This window comes from Ailuropoda melanoleuca, chromosome 2 (genome assembly GCF_002007445.2).
Source record: "Ailuropoda melanoleuca isolate Jingjing chromosome 2, ASM200744v2, whole genome shotgun sequence".
Classification (NCBI taxonomy): Eukaryota; Metazoa; Chordata; class Mammalia; order Carnivora; family Ursidae; genus Ailuropoda; species Ailuropoda melanoleuca.
The window spans coordinates 17,921,689-17,938,564 of record NC_048219.1 but is presented as its reverse complement, the minus strand read 5'-3'; the positions used below and the strand labels follow the sequence as shown (position 1 = coordinate 17,938,564).

The 16,876-nt window shown below is 36.9% G+C and overlaps 1 protein-coding gene across 23 annotated transcripts in view; it reads left to right on the top strand.

The window, feature by feature from the left end:
• The window catches only part of SCMH1 (Scm polycomb group protein homolog 1), a 163,761-nt gene that overhangs the window by 43,427 nt on the left and 103,458 nt on the right, over positions 1-16,876 (top strand). For 17 of the 23 annotated variants that reach the window (XM_034650200.1, XM_034650204.1, XM_034650209.1 and 14 more), the window contains 3 exons: positions 1,002-1,070; positions 1,547-1,570; positions 10,951-11,021. In XM_034650200.1, the coding sequence (XP_034506091.1) occupies positions 1,002-1,070; positions 1,547-1,570; positions 10,951-11,021 (164 nt within the window). The remainder of the gene's footprint in view (positions 1-1,001; positions 1,071-1,546; positions 1,571-10,950; positions 11,022-16,876) is intronic. The other 6 variants (XM_034650246.1, XM_034650272.1, XM_034650266.1 and 3 more) reach the window with 2 other exon arrangements.

Sequence of the window (16,876 nt, the reverse complement as noted above, 5' to 3'; positions counted from 1 at the left end):
TCTATATAGAGTATCATGTCATCTACGAAGAGAGACAGTTTGAGTTCTTCCTTGCCAATTTGGATACCTTTTATCCCTTTTCGTTGTCTGATTGCTGTTACAAGGACTTCTAGTACTATGTTGAATAATAATGGTGAGAGTGGGCATCCTTGTCGTGTTCCTGATCTTAAGGGAAAGGCTTCCAGCTTTTCCCCATTGAGAATGATATTTGCTGTAGGCTTTTCATAGATGGTTTTTATGAGATTGAGGAATGTACCCTCTATCCCTATACTCTGAAGGGTTTTAATCAGGAAAGGATGCTGTATTTGTCAGCTTTTTCTGCATCAATTGAGAGGATCATATGGTTCCTGAGTCTTTTCTTGTTGATATGATGTATCATGCTGATCGATTTGTGAATGTTGAACCATGCTTGCATCCCAGGGATGAATCCCACTTGGTCATAATGGATAATCCTTTTAATGTACTGTTGGATTCTTTTAGCCAGGATCTTGTTGAGGATTTTGGCGTCCATATTCATTAGGGAAATTGGTCTGTAATTCTCCTTTTTGATGGGGTCTTTGCCTGGTTTGGAGATCAAGGTAATATTGGCCTCATAGAATGAGTTTGGTAGCTTTCCTTCTGTTTCTATTTTTTGAACTAGCTTTAGGAGAATAGGTGTTATTTCTTCTTTGAATGTTTGGTAGAATTCCCCAGGAAAATCATCTGGGCCTGGAGTTTTGTTTTTTGGAAGGTTGTTTATCACTGACTCAATCTCTTCAATTGTACTGTGATATCTTAATCTGTCTTCTGAACATTTAGGTGCCCCCCTTTTTTTGTTATTATAAAAAGAAAAACTAATGCTTTTTAAATAAAAGCTTTTTTCTGTATTTGGGAGCATTTCCTTAAAATAAAATCTAAGAAGTGGATTACTTTATCAAAAACTAGGAATACATACTGTTAACTTAGAGAATTATTGAATCTTGCATTTCCTTTTCACATGACTGTCTTCTTTCTTCTTGCAGTAATAGACTGGAATGATGTTAGAAAACACAAGTATGGTCACCTCTCAGAATCTGCATCCCAGTATCAAGGTAAGAAAACAAAAACCTCTATGTAGCATGGAAAAATTTAATTTGCCATCCTTACCAAGAAAGCTTTGTTCTTAGAGGTCAGTGGTGCAAAGAATTCACTGGCTAAAGCACAAGCAAATATTATCGCTTGTAGAGGTATCTATCAAAAGCAGTTTGCTTTGTTTTGAACCAGAAATCAGGAAACTTAGACTCTGAGTACAGGTAATTCCAAATTAGCTTCACAGCTTTAGACCTGATCGCTTGGCGTCTCTGCATTTCCAGTTTTTAAGACTTTAGCCTTGGGAGTGAGGCAGAATTCGGTGGTATATTCCACAACTACTAGTAACACACTAATAACACACTCAGTTATCTTTTAAAATGAGAGGGTTGAATTACACAAACTCTCAAGTCTTCATTTTACCTCAGAACGTCATCTTTCTGTCATTTTGGTATGTTTGTCACAATGACTTATGCTGTAACATTTTTTTCTTTAATAGAAGCTACTGACATCCTGGAACTAGGTAAGATTTCTTTCTTGTATTTCTGTTAAATATGGGTTACTACCAAACCAGAGATTAGAGTGTGACTAGGGGAAGAATGCCGTGCTGTCTCATGGACTAGTGAGTCACGTGCAGCCAGTCCTCTCAGCTGTCAGGCCAAACCCTTCTTATCAGGAGGCACAGACCCAGCTAACGAAGATGGGGAAGGGAGAGTAGTTAATCTCACAGAGTCCAAGGGGGACCGGGGACGACCCAAACTGGAAGCTACTCTTCATTCACCAAATTCAGAACTGAAACAGACCCCAACTGTCCATAAATCAGAATTTGGTGGGATTTCCCAAAAAGAAATTATTCATGAGATATATTGAACTGAAGTTTAAAGATTTTCTAAATTTTGTAACTAAATACAATCAGAAATATTAACAATTGAAATAACAAGAGTCAAACTGCTGCTACGTTTAGTTTTCATCCCTACAGGGTATACCTCAGGACTAGGATTTGAAAAATAATGTCAATGTTAAAAATTCTTTTTTTTTTTTTAAGACTTTTTATTTATTTATCTGACAGAGATAGAGACAGCCAGCGAGAGAGGGAACACAAGCAGGGGGAGTGGGAGAGGAAGAAGCAGGCTCATAGCAGAGGAGCCCTGATGTGGGGCTCGATCCTATAACGCCGGGATCACGCCCTGAGCTGAAGGCAGATGCTTAACCGCTGTGCCACCCAGGCGCCCCAATGTTAAAAATTCTTAATCAGCCTTCAGGATTTCTACATAAACGTCAGTCTTCTTAGTCCTTTAAGATCTTTCTATGTTACGTAAATATTAATATTCTAATGCCTTTATCAATTTTTGTTCAGATATTTTTGTATATTTTGTTACTGTGACTTCACGTGTTCAGCTCTATTATTATCATTGTCTTTTTGCTCCCTCTTGCCTTTTCTTCCAAAAACATTACTTTTATTGCCCGCTGACAAAGACGATAGCACAGAGCACTAGACCAGGAGTCGGAACTCCCGGGCCCTCTGAAAGCCAGCTGCACTTAGGGACTCTGTGGTGCTGGTCCTGAGTTTTGTAACTTGGAAAATGGGGGTAATAATCCCATTCTCCCTACTTCACAGGGTTTTTAAGGAGATTACATGAGCTGATGGGTGTGAAAGCATCTTAAAACCTCTCAAATACTTTTCAGCTTTAGAGGATTGTTATTTTCATTCTGTTGAGGGACCATCCTCAGACATTATTCTAAGTCAAATCTTGGAATATGCTTTGAAGTGAAGCATTCTATGAATGTGAGCTGAAGAAATGAATGAAATGAAATAATGCAGGTAAAGGGCCTAGCACTTAATACACAATAAATGAAGTCGCTTTTTAATGACTTAAAACTTGCCTCAAGCTTTCTAAGGCACTGGTGTAGGGTAGAAAAACATGGGCATAAGAATCAGATAGGCCTTGGTACAGATTCCTATTCCCCACTTACCAGTTTTTTCACTTTGGGAAAATAACTTAATCATTCTGAGCCTATTTCTTCATCTTTAAACTGGGAATAATGAACTTGGGAGATACTGATCACTGTGTGGCATGGTGTAGGCAAATGGAAGGTACTCAGTGAGAGCTGCTGTTGGTTTTGGTTTTGTTGCTCACATGAATGATAACAATTACATATGGTTCAGGGACAAGGGATGCTGTGAACAATCTATTTTGTTGATAGGGAATTGTAAAAAGTGGTTACTCAATTTAGCATAAAGTACATAAAGGGATGTTAAAATCTGAAAGTGTATTTTCCCTTGTGCAAGGAGCAGAGGCTGTGCTAACACAGCACAATCACAGCCAGGCATAGTCTCTGCCGAGTTAACCCTGCAGATTTCATTTTGCCCAACAAGCATAGAGAGCAACCCCCAATATCAAACTGAAACGAAATTCAGCAGATTTCTAGAATCTCAGAGTTTGGAAGAGGCCTTAAAATAATTGAACTTGGCTCAGCATTTCAAAATTCGACGTTTTGAGTATCTTATAAAATGCCTTGTCTTGAACTCCTGAAAGTTACCGGGGACTTACAGCATCCTCAGGAACTCGCTTCATATTCAGACAAATATTTATGGGGCCAATATCTGTTTCCTTGTAAATTCTATCTGTCATACATACAGCTTGTAGGGCAATACGGAATAGTTTAGCCAGTTTTTCGCTCACCGGCCTCTAGTTATTAGAAAGTAGTCCTAAGGACTACCTTCTCACTGCCATTCTTACCTTCCTAGCTGAAGCACCATCCTCTCATACCTAGATTATTAGAAGAGCTTCCTACCTAGTCTTCCTGCCGCCAGCCTTGTCCGCCTCTAATCCATCCTTCACGCTGCAGACAGAACGCCTCCTCCCCCAGAGCCCTCAGTGTTTCTTCTTCTCATTAGTGTGGTGTACGAGGTTCTCTGATACTTGAACGCCACTTTGATCTAAAACCTCTTTTCTAAACTACTGTGTTTTTTTTTAAACTACCCATTAGCCACACCAAAATATTCAGTTTTTGGAAAAGTACCTTTTCTCACTTCTGGGCCTTTATACATGCTTTTCTTTCAGTCTGAAAAAAAAAAAAAAAGATTCTTAGAAGAATTTTCTCTCGGGGCACCTGGGTGGCTCAGTTAGCTAAGCATCTGCCTTCATCTCAGGTTGTAATCCCAGGGTCCTGGGATTGAGTCCCATAGCAGGCTCCTTGCTCAGCCGGGAGTGTGTTTCTCCTTCTCCCTCTGCGCCCCCCCCCTGCTCATTCTCTCTCTCTCTCTCTCAAATAAATAAATCTCAAAAAAAAAAAAAAAGAGTTTTCTCTCTTTTTGGCTGACTTCTTACTTATCCTTTTACACTTTAACTTAGAAGTGTAGAGGTTACTTCCTCTGGGAACCCTGCCACAAGTCCTCCTATGGCAACCTCTGAGCCAAGCAGAGCACTGATCATAATTAATCATAGTTGGCTGTTGAGTTTCTGGCCCTCCCTGAAGCTCTGTGAGGTCAAGAACAATACTGTGATCACAGTTGTATTTCTAGCACCGGGCACAATGCTTTGATACACACGATAAAATTGTTGGATGGAAAAATGGCTCCACGACTTTACTTTCTTCCTCATGTTGGATGTTCGTTGTTCTTTCAGCTGCTCCTCAGGTGATATGGTTTTGTGTCCCTTCACCACTTAGGTCACCATTTAGGCTTTGCTTTGTTCTGTCCCTCTCAAAGTATAGCTCCCAGAACTAAATTTAATATCCCAGATGTGATTTCACTAGTCCAGAAAAGAGTAGCACTGTGACATGCTTGCTTCTTCTTTTCACTCACTTTTCACTTACTATACTTTTATGGAGCCTGTGTTAAATTTCAGGCACTGTGTTAACAGTGAAGATTTAAACAATAGTAATAAAGATAGCTCCTATCTGTAAAGAGCTTAAATAAATAATGATGATGATATGATGTGAAAAGTATGAAAATAAAGGTGTGAACAGGATGTCACAGGAGCTGGGAAATGGTGGGATTTGTTCTGAGAAATGGAGAATCAGACTTTTTTTTTTTTTTGGCTTGGTGTTTTATCTTGATTCATTAAAAATTATCAAGTTATTGATCTAAAAGGCCTACGGACACTGTTTTGAGAATGAACCACTGTGTATCTCATAAACTTAAGCTTTGGACATTTTAAAATAACTGGGTTTTATTAGTGCTGGATATGCCATAACTTATTAATCAGTTGAAAGTACCAAGAAAACATGGTTGAGGGTATGTATGCCTTATGAAAAATACTTCCTCTATTTAGATTGGTTTTGAAATTACGTGAAACAAATTGTTCCTCATGCTGGAATAGACTGATGAGAGGAACAGAACACAGATGCCAGAGATAGGTCTGAATGTGTATAAGAAGTTAAAATGTGATCAAGGTGACATTTCAAAGCAGTGGGGAGAAGGTGATTTATTCAATAAATGGTGACGAGCACATTTATTGAGTAAAAGTAAAAAGGAAAGCAACATCTTTGCCTTCCTTGCCTGTCTGACAAAATAAATTCAAAATAGATCAGACATTTAAATGTGAAAAAATAGAAACCTGAGAAATCCTAGAAGAAAACATGAGCTAATATTTCTTATAAATTTGAAGTGAAGAAAGCATGATGTGAAAGCCAGAAGTCATAAAAAAGACTGAGAAATTGAAGGGCAAATCCTTGGCAGACTGAGACAGATGTCTGCAACATACATGACAGGCAAAGGACTAATATCTTTAATCTACACTGAACTCTTAGAATCTGAGAAAACAAAAGAATACCTCGGTGAAAAATGATAAAAATAAAATACAGGGGCGGCTGGGTGGCACAGTTGTTAAGCGTCTGCCTTCAGCTTGGCGTGATCCCTGTGTTCTGGGATCGAGCCCCACATCAGGCTTCTCTGCTAGGGGCCTGCTTCTTCCTCTCCCACTCCCCCTGCTTGTGTTCCCTCTCTCGCTGGCTGTCTCTCTCTGTTAAAATAAATAAATAAAATCTTAAAAAAAAAAATACAAACAGACTAATAAGCTTAAAAAGATCAACTTTGTTAGTAATCAAAGAATTGCATATAAAAGTATAACAGTATTTTGTTTTTTCTCTGGTAAGATTTAACACAAGGATAGAGATTCTTAAAGCAGTTTTAGCAAGGATATAAGAAACATATTCTTATGTTCTACTGGTAGGAATTATATTGTATCAAAATACAAAACATGCCTGATCTTTGTCTATTAATCCTCCCTTAGAAATTTGCCCTAAAGTGATAATCTTAAAAGTGTTAAAAGATGTGTGCACAAAAATACTCATCAAAAATTAGAAAACATTTACATGACCGTCTAGAGTATTTAACAAATACTTTTGTTAACTAATGTAAATTATTGCACATATATACAATGGAACAGTTTTCAGACAGTAATCTTGGAGTAGAATTTCTGATCTGAAGACTATGATTGTCTTTATTTCTCTTAGGAGTTTGGGTTCCGCTCTTAAGGTGGAATGGGTAGAGTTATTGTAGAGAAATGTGGCCAAACAGTAGCCAGCACGAGTGAAGGTGTCTCACGTAACCTGGTCAAATTAGCAGCCTTTGAGAGATTTGGGACATGTTTAGAAAGAGAGATTGTACGTTATTATGTCCAGGACCATGGGTAGAGGTTAGAAGAAGGCAGTCTTTGGCCAGCTATAAAGGGTAAAGTCTATCCATTTGTACTATTGAATAATAACTGAATAAGGAGTTTTTCAGCATTGGAAGTATTCAAGGAGAGGCTGGAGGGAGCTTCAGGTCTCAACTTTTACATCACCGCATCAAGATGCCTTTCTTGACCATCTGCCTAAAATACCACACACATACCGTTGGCACTCTTTCCCTCTTACCTTGCTTTCTTCTTTATTTGAAAAAGGCCAAACAGAGGCCAAATAAAACGTGTTTCTTTTGCCGTCTAAACTAACTGACATATATTTATTTGTTTGTTTATTGTTTTTCTTCTCCCTTAGAAAGTAAACTCCACGTGTACAGAGACTTTGGCTATTTTATTCTTTGCTATGTATCACCAGTGCCTCGAACTAGGGTGGCACATGGTAGGTGTGCAATAAGTATCTGTTGAATGAACGAGTGTTAGAGAAACGGGTTCCTGCATTCAACTTGGTGGGTCCTTGTGCTTTACATTTTCGGAAATTTTCATCTTTTAAAGGTACTTCTATGTAGTGTGTACGTCTCTTCAAGGCGGGGATTTTACTTCCTAATAATAAATGCAACTATCAAGTGGTATGCATTAGAGTTTATAAAACACTTTCATAAGCATTATTCAGTAATATCAATGAGTTGACTGGCTTTTTCTTAACTGTAAAGTCTCAACTCTGGTGTTTTCTCTGCAGAGCATCTGTCCATCACTTCATCTAAGATAGTTCCCGGCCTCTGTCTATCACATTATCTTATTTCCTTCACATACCTACCACTTATTACCTTATTTATTTGGTTATATGTTAACTGTGCCTCATCACGCACCAGAATGTAAACTCCGTGAGGGTAGGGCCTCCTGTCTTACCCCGGCACTCCGAGGGTACTGTCTGGCACTAGAGGAGTATTCAGACATCAGTTGAATGAATAATTGAAATCACTTTGTAAATTATAAAACATTATACTTATAGGAGTTAATAATGTTAATCTTCACAGTAATCCTTGACACCAGTAACTGATTAGATTTTCCTGTTCTGCATTCTCAAGGCAACTTCATTAACTTAAGTTGATCATAATTGTACCAGATTATTTGTGTTATTACTTATTCAATATCACTGCTTATTTTTAAACTGCAAACTTCATGAATTTAGGAGCCATGTCTATCTTGTTCCTCTTACACTTAACACAACGCTTTTGTACTTGGAAAGAGTTTAATAAATATTTATTGAATGAATGAGTGAGTGCGTGTACAATTTTGCATGATAGATATTATCTCCATCCTTCTGATGAGTGAACTGATGCTTGGAAGGATTAAATAACTTATCCAATGTAATTATAGAAACAAGACTTCAGGGGCATCTGGGTGGCTCAGTTGGTTAAGCGCCTGCCTTCAGCTCAGGTCATGTTCCCAGGGTCCTGGGGTGGAGACCAGCATTGGGTTCCCTCCTCAGCAGGGGGGGTCTGCTTCTCCCTCTCCCTCTGCCCCTCCTCCCTGCTTGTGTTCTCTCTCTTTCTTTCTTATTCATAAATAAATGAAATCTTAAAAAAAAAAAAAGAAAGAAACAAGACTTTATACAGCATCTTCTGACTCTCAATATTATGTTCTTTTAACTACACCAGTAATTTCTAGACATAGATATGAACCCAAATTACTTAGGGAACTTTTGAAAATACAGATTTTTCAGACCACACTCAAAGCCTATGGAATGAGAACCTCTGAAGATGGGGCCCAAAACTCTATTTAAAGAAATGAGAAAAATTATTCAGGAGATTCTGATGATAAGTAATATTTGCGAATCAGTGATATATGCCAGGGATTGGCAAATCCAGCCCACTGCCTATTTTTATAAATAAAGTTTTAGGGGAACACAGCCATGTTCATTCATATACATATTGTCTGTGGCTGTTTTCAGGCTACACTGCACAGTTGAGTATTTGTGACAGAGACTGTGTGGCCCACAAAGGGTAAAATTTGCACCATCTGGCCCTTTACGGAAAGTTTGCCAGCCCCTCCCGGATCTATACCTTGCTGCCTGTCCTATTTCTGAGTGTGTAGTTGGAGATGTAGTAGGCATGGCATTGGCTCCATTATGGGCATTACAGCAGGTGCTGAGACATTGTTATTGAGTCAATAAAAATTGACTTATTTGCAATTTACCTGAAGTTAAGAGACTAAGCCTTAGGAAGTCTAAGCAGTAAAATTTAAGAAAAATCCTAATCTAGGTATGGTTCAGTCACAGTGGGTGAACTGCTTTTAACAGAGATTCCTTTTCACTCAGTTGGTAATAGGGTGTTCTCTAAGTGGAGAAAGATGTGAGGTTTCTTGCTTATATAACAGGAATTGATTACCATAATTGATGTGTATTAAAGAACTGTAATTAATATCCTAATTATTTTGGTACCCCTGATGCTGCCATAATTTTTAAAACCAAAGTTTCTTGGGTGCTTGTGGTCAAAGCTCAGGCTACTACCCAGGACTGACCAGACCTCTAGACCTGCGCTGTGTAATACAGTAGCTGTTACTCAGATGTAGGAATTTAAGTTAAATCAAATTACATCAAAAACTAGGGATGTACTGTCTGGTGACTAACATTATATAATAAAAAATATTATTTAAGATAAATAAATTAATTTAAATTTAATCTCCTCACTCACACATTTCAGGTGTTCAGTAGTTACCTGTGGCTAGTGGCTGCCTTACTGGACAAGACAGACACGAAACATTTCTATCATTACAGGAAGTTTTAGTGGACAGTGCTGCCTTAGATGCTGGACTTTCAAGAGTTGCAGTTCACTCAAATTCCAGACTTGCTATTTGACTTAATCCTTTATTTGTAAGAATGGAATAGTGATTTGTAATGTTTTCTTTTTCTAACAGCAAATAGTGATGAAATGTATTCGTTCCTTCCTTTAGGGATGTCTCAGCTAAGAGCAACCTCTTTATTACATTCTGATAAGCTCCTTAAATCTTGATTCCAGGAAATATCCATCTCATTTACCCTATGGACTCTGAATTCAAGATAGTTAATCATTGGCCAGTTCACGAAGTGGTTCAGAACTGACTGTGATTTCTGGCCAAATCTATTTGGCTTGCTTAAGGATGGTGGGAAAGGGACCAGTTTTAAAACAGAAGCTATAAAGTCAATAGAGTATAAAGTCTTGGCATCATCTTTGAAGTGATTTAGATTGCATCATTCAGTGAATCATTTTTATTCCCAGCATCTAGTGCTTTTCACATGGTCTGAAGCGGCCCTGTGCTGCTCCCCTGCAAAGGAAACTTTAAGAAATGCTGGTTTGCTGCAGTGTTATAGCTTGTGAGAGTCTCGGGGATCTTCCCTGTACCATCATGGGGTCACCTCCAGGGGGGTATTAGGGGGAGATTGGTAATTGATTTAACCTTTAATAAAGAACTTAGTCATCTTTTGTGATTGAATAAGATATATATAGTTAACAGCTTGTCCCTTAAAATGTTTTCCGGGACCCCCCGGCAGCATCACCTTGAGACTGCTTCTCTAGCACAATGTTCCTCTAAAGTCCACTTCAAGAGGCTGAAAGATCCTGGAGACTCCCTAACTTATTCTTAGTTACTCTCATCAGAAATGCTACCGAGGACCCACTTTTCTATAAATTACCAGATCTTTGTCATTTTGCACCTCAGAGCAATACAGTTGTGGCAGGAATGAGAGTGGGTTAGGGGTGGGTGAGAGAGAACAAGGATTCAAGTATAATCTCACTCATTCCGTTTTTTCCTGCCATCAAATCATTTTACCCTATGTCTCTCCTTTATTCTTTCTAAGCTGAGGTGGTGGGATGCAACCATATTGGGTGTTAAAAAGCTATCATTTGATGTTATTAAGCGATCTCTTCAGGAGTCAGGGTGTTCAGAAGGATTCTCCTTACCCACTCTCTATGTCTTCTGTTCTGCTGTCTACAAGCTTCCTGGACACTTCTGTGAGATATTGGTATATCTCACACTGGCATTTTGGATCACTTGAGGGACTAACATGAAAACCATGTGAGGTCATCTTCAGACCGTGATTTTAAAACATTGATCTAAAATGATCCACTCGGGTCACCTTGATTTCTACCCCTAATACTCTTTTGAGCCCAATAAGGAAAAAAATTTTTTCTTACACTCAAACAACTGTCCAAAAATGGCCTAATGTTTAGTGTAGATTACATCCCAAAAGCACTTTTTAGGAAGTTGACTGTGATAGAGATTTCTATTTCCTTTACAGGTCATTTTACCTGGGACAAATACCTAAAAGAAACATGTTCAGTCCCAGCGCCTGTCCATTGCTTCAAGCAGGTAATTGATTCTCAACGTCTTTAGTAGGTGGGAGGCAAGTAGGTTTGTTCTGGTCCTAGACAAGCAAAACAAGCCCTTGGACTTCTCCCCTGAAGGCCCCAGAATAAACTGTGGGAGGAATACAGCTCAAGGCTCAAAATTCATGAATTTTGGCAGCAGGCAGTCTCTCCAACTTCATCCCAAGTAACACCTTTTCCTTTCTTAACCTCTTCGAGGCTGTGTTTTGTTACTGGGAACAATACCCAATTTTTATGGTAGCTTAATTCAGACAGATAGGAAACAGAGTTATAGCCCATAGACAGTGCTTGAAAGTGGAGCAGTATTCCTTTCTCTTTATGCAACACCCCAGCCACAGTCTTACCTTTCCATAAGAATACTGGCACCACATTCCATTGGAGAGTATGTCAGGACCTTATTAGAGGTCATTCAGAGCTCCCCATATAGGATTAAGGGTCCCACATAATGCACACATAATGTTGACCATATCAGCACACAATAAGGCTGGTAAACAAAAAAGTATACTGCTGCTAAACAGAGCTAAACATCAGGAAGTTATTTATACCTTCCTTCCTTTATTATTCAAGTGTTTATTTCCTCAAATTGTCAACGTTTCACTTTGAATTGTGTCTGTGTTCTAAATAAAAATACAAATCCAGGACATCTGCTCATTTGAAATAACAGGAACTAAATTCATATTCCCATTGGAAAAAATAATAATAAAAGTATATTAAACAGTGGTTTTCAGGTTACTGAAGATCAGGCAGCCAAGCACAGCGATCTCTGAGAGATCAAAAACAATGAGTTGAGCGCCTTATGGTTTCCCAGCTTACTGCTTAAAAGAGAGTTTTGAGACCATGGCCCATAGAAGAGGAGCCCAGGGTGAGCCAGCAGCTCCCTAATTTGAAGAGATAGAGCTGAGAGGGGAAACCAAGGTGGCTAGAGTTTGGAGGACAGAGTGCCTAAGAGGAGAGAGCTGCACAGATAGAAAACCACAGAGATCTCCAGAAAACCCTCTTCAAGTACTCAGCAAAGTGATGTTGTTTCATGTATGCAGATGATGAAACTACCCAAAGCCAAGAGAAAAACCATCGGACAGGGTTGGAAGGAATAGAGCCTCACACTGCCACAGGGCTGGGAATAATGCCTGATTCCACCAGCTAGACTGGAAAATCTCATAATTCATGTGGCATAGCGTGGATAACTTGGGAAGATCTTACTCAGCAGTGGGTAATAATTAGCCTTAGAATGAGCACTTCTTGAGACCTGCCCAACAAATCATAAAAGCAAGACTCAAAATGATCAAACTGTTTTCAGGTAACTTATAATGCATCTAAGAACATAGCACAAAAAGGAATGCAAAAATAACTGGCAACCAACAGGTAAAAGTCAAAATGTCTGGCACCCAGTCAAAGATTACCAGGCATGTGGAGAGGCAGGTAAACATAATCAGTCATGAGCAGAATAATCAACCAATTGAAACAGACTTAGAACCTATATAGATCTTAGAATAGCAGACAAAAGCATTAAAACATGTATTTTAATTGTATCCCATGTGTTTGAAAGTTAAGCAGAGACATGGAAGATATAAAAAGACCCATATTGAACTATTTGCAAAATGAAAAATACACTGGATGGGATTAATGGCAGAAGAGATCAGTAAACTTGAAGACATAGCAGTAGAAACTATCCAAAATGAAACACAAAGAGAGAAAAGAATCTTAAAAAGATGAAAAAGAACACCAGTGAGCCAAAGGATAACTTCAGTTTCCATGAGATAACTTCATAGACCATGTAATTAGAGTTTGAAGATATAATGGCTAAAAAATTTCCAAAATTGGGGAAAACTGTAAATCCACAGATTGAAGAAGCTCTATGAATCCCCCCCCAAGTAAAAGACAAGAAGAAAACTACATTAACACATATCATAAATGCTGAAAGTTAGCCACAGAGAACATCTTAAAAGCAGCCAGAGAAAAAAGACGTTTTACATTACAGGTTAGCTAATATAAGAACAACATTATATCTTCTTGTCAGAAACATTGCGAACAAGAAAGTTGAGTAACATGTTGAAAGTACCATAAGCAAAAACTGTCAGCTAGAGTTCCATACCCAGTAAAAAGATCTTCCAAAAACAATACCAGATGGAATTACAGATCTATAAGAAGGAATGAAAGTCCCTGGTAATTGTAATTATAAGGGCAAATACATAAGATGTTTTTCCTTTTTATTTAAGTCTCTACAAAAGATAGCCATGTAAACAGTAATAATCATATTGTAGAGGTGATAACAGATATTTAAGTAAAATGTGTAACATATATGCCCAGGAGAGGAGAAACCTTAAATACACTGTGGAAAGACTCTTGTAAAATTCTTACACGTGACGTAGTGTAGTATTACTTGAAGATAGACTGATAAACATGTTTGCTGTAGACATCAAAGCAACCACTACAATAGTAGAAAATAAATAGCCGATGGTAGACTTAAACCCAACCGTATCAGTAATCTAATTAATTATAAATGGTCTAAATGCCCCAGTTAAAAGGTTGAGATTGTCACATTGAATAAAAAAACAAGATCCAATTATATACTGTTTGCAAGAAGTTATACTTCAAATATAAAAATACAAACAAGTTAAAAGAATAGAAAATTATATAGCTTGCTGACATTAGCCACAATAAAACTAAAATGACTGTGTTAATATCAAAGTATATTTCAGAGTAGAGAACACTGCCAGGGATAAAAAAGGTAATTTCATCTTGAAAAAGGGTTAGACATTTTTACATGAAGCAAAAAATGATAGAAATGTAAGGAGAAATGAATAAATCTAAATTTATTTATAGATGGAATACTAATACTCCCCTCTACGATTAAAGAACAAGTAGTAGGAAATCAGCAAATGAATAGCAGACGTTAACAACACTGTCAACCAGCTGGACCTAACTGACAGGTATAGAGCACCCCCAGCAATAGTAGAATGTACATTATTTTCAAGTGCACACAGACTATTTACCAAGTTAGACCGTATTCTGGACCATAAAGTAAGTTTTTATAAAATTAAAAGGACATAAGTAATATAAAGTATGTTCTTGGGTTATATTGAATTTAAAGATTAATAGCAAGAAGTTATCTGGAAAATAATACCTCCAAATATTTGGAAACTAAGTAACATATTTCTAAATACCTCTTGGGTTTGGAGGGGAAAAAAAGGGACATTAGAAAATATTTTCAACTAAACGAAAATGAAAATTTCAAAATTGTGCATTGCTGCTAAAGCCATCCTTATGAGGAACTTATAGCACTAAACACTGATACTGAAAAGAAGAGTTGCATTTAGTGACCTCAGCTTCCATTTTAAATAATGAGGGGGAGAAAAAGACCGAGTTAACCCCAAAGTAAGCAGAGGAAATAATAAAGATCATAGCATAAACCAATAATAGAAGAAACAGAAAAATAATAGACAAAATCATTGAAGCCAAAGCTGATTTTTGCAAAGATCAATATGAAATGATAAACCTCTAGCCAGATTAATCAGCAATAAAAGAGAGAAAATATAGATTACTAATGTCAGAATTGGAAGGGATAACATCACTATTGATTGTACAAATATTAAAAGGATAATAAAGGAATATTATGAACAAATTTATGCCTTTAAATTTGACAACTTAGTTGAAATGGATAATTTTCATGAATAACACAGGTTACCAGAGTTCACTAAATAACACTATTTCTGTTACAGAGGTTGAATTTGTAGTTAAGAAATTTCCCACAAAGAAAATTTCAGGTCTAGATGACTTCACTGGTGAATTGTTTCAAACATTTAAGGAAAAAGTAATGCAAATTCTACACAGACTCTTCCAGAAAGTTTAAGAAAAGGGAATACATTCCAGCTCATTCTATGAGGCAAGTATTACTCCGATAACAATATCAGGTAAAAATACTGAAAGAAAACTACAAAGCAACATCACACATGAAAATACATGTAAAAATTCTAGGAGATTGATTCTAACGATATGTAATAATAATTCATCATGACCAGGTGGAACTTAATTCCGAATATGCTAGGTTGATTAAGCATTCATAGGTCAATCAGTGTTTTACCATATGACCACACTAATGAAGAAAAAGTGTGATCATCTCAGTAGATGCAAAAAAATCATTGACAAAATCCAGTGTCCATTACTAATAAAAACTCTCAACAAACAAAAAATAGAAGGGCATTTCCTAAGTCCTAAACCCTAAAGGGCGTCTATGTAAAACTTAAAGATATCATACTTAATGGTAAAAGTTTAAATGCTTTTCCTTTAATGTCAGGAACAAGACAAGGATGTCTGTTCTTGCCACATCCATTTAACATTGTACTACCAATGTGACCAGGCCAAAAAAAAAAAAAAAAAAATTAGGAAAGGAGGAAGGGAGGCTGGAGGGGTGGGATGAAGGAAAGGGATTCAGATTGAAAGATTAGAGCAACCACCAAATAAAATTTGTGGGTTGCAAGTAAGTACATGAATTGATGGTTAGCATTTTTTCATTAGGGAAATACAAAGTAAGACCATAAAGACTTACCATACCTAATAGTGGCAAGGATGTGGAGTAAATGGAACTTTCATAAACTGGTGAAAACATAAAATGATTCAAATACTTCAAAATATAGTTTGGCAAAAAACTTCAACAAACTACTGAGCCAAAAAAAAAAATCACTAAGTTAGGAATTAAATAATAAATCTTTAAAAAAATAACTGTAAAAAAAATTTATACCTCAGTACTATTGTTAAAAGTAACTCAATAGAAGACATAATGGAAGAGAAACTCTCATTTACAATAGCAGCAATATGTATAATTCTTTTTTCCATACAAAGATTCATACATGGGTGTTCATAGAAGTTTTATTTGTAATAATCAAAAACTGGAAACACACCAAATATTTATCTACATGAACTCAGCAATAAAAAGAAATGAATAATTGATGCATTCAGCAGTATGGATGAATATCAACATAGTTATGCAGAGTAAAAATACCTAAAAAAATCCTATAGCCAAGATCATACTTAATGGTGAGAAACTAGAAGCTTTCCTACTAAGATCAGGAACAAGGCAAGGACGTCTCCTCTCACCACTCCTTTTCAATATCATAATGGAAGTTTTAGATACTGTGATAAGAAAAGAAAAGATATACAGATTGGGAAGGAAAAAAATAAAACTTTCTTTGTTTGCAGATGACATAATTGTCTCTGTAGAAAATCCAAATTGACAAAAAAACCCTCCTAGATCTAATAAGCAAGTATAGCAAGTTTGCAAGATACAAGGTTAATGTATAAAAATCAATCACTTTCCTTTATACTGTAATGAACAAGTGGCATTTGCCATTAAAAACACAATTCCATTTAGCACCTCCAAAAATGAAATACTTAGGTATATATCTAATAGAATATATACAAGATTTATATGAGGAAAACTACAAAATTCTGGCAAATGAAATCAAAGAACTAAAAAAAATAGTGATATTCAAGAATAGGAAGACTCGGAGTACCTGCGTGGCTCAATCAGTTAAGCATCTGACTCTTGATTTTGGCTCAGGTCATGATCTCAGGGTTGTGAATGAGCCCCAGATTAGGTTCCATGCTCAGTGTGGAGTCTGCTTGAGATTCTCTTCTCCTTCTGCCTGTCCTCCTGCTTGCACATGCGCTCTCAAATAAATAAATAAATAAATAAATAAATAAATAAATAAATGACTCAGTATTGTCAAGATGTCAGTTCTTCCCATGTGATCTATAGATTAAATGCAAGCCTAATTAAAATTACAGCAAGTTCCTTTGTGGAAAATTTGATTCTAAAGTTTATATGGTGAGACGAAAGAT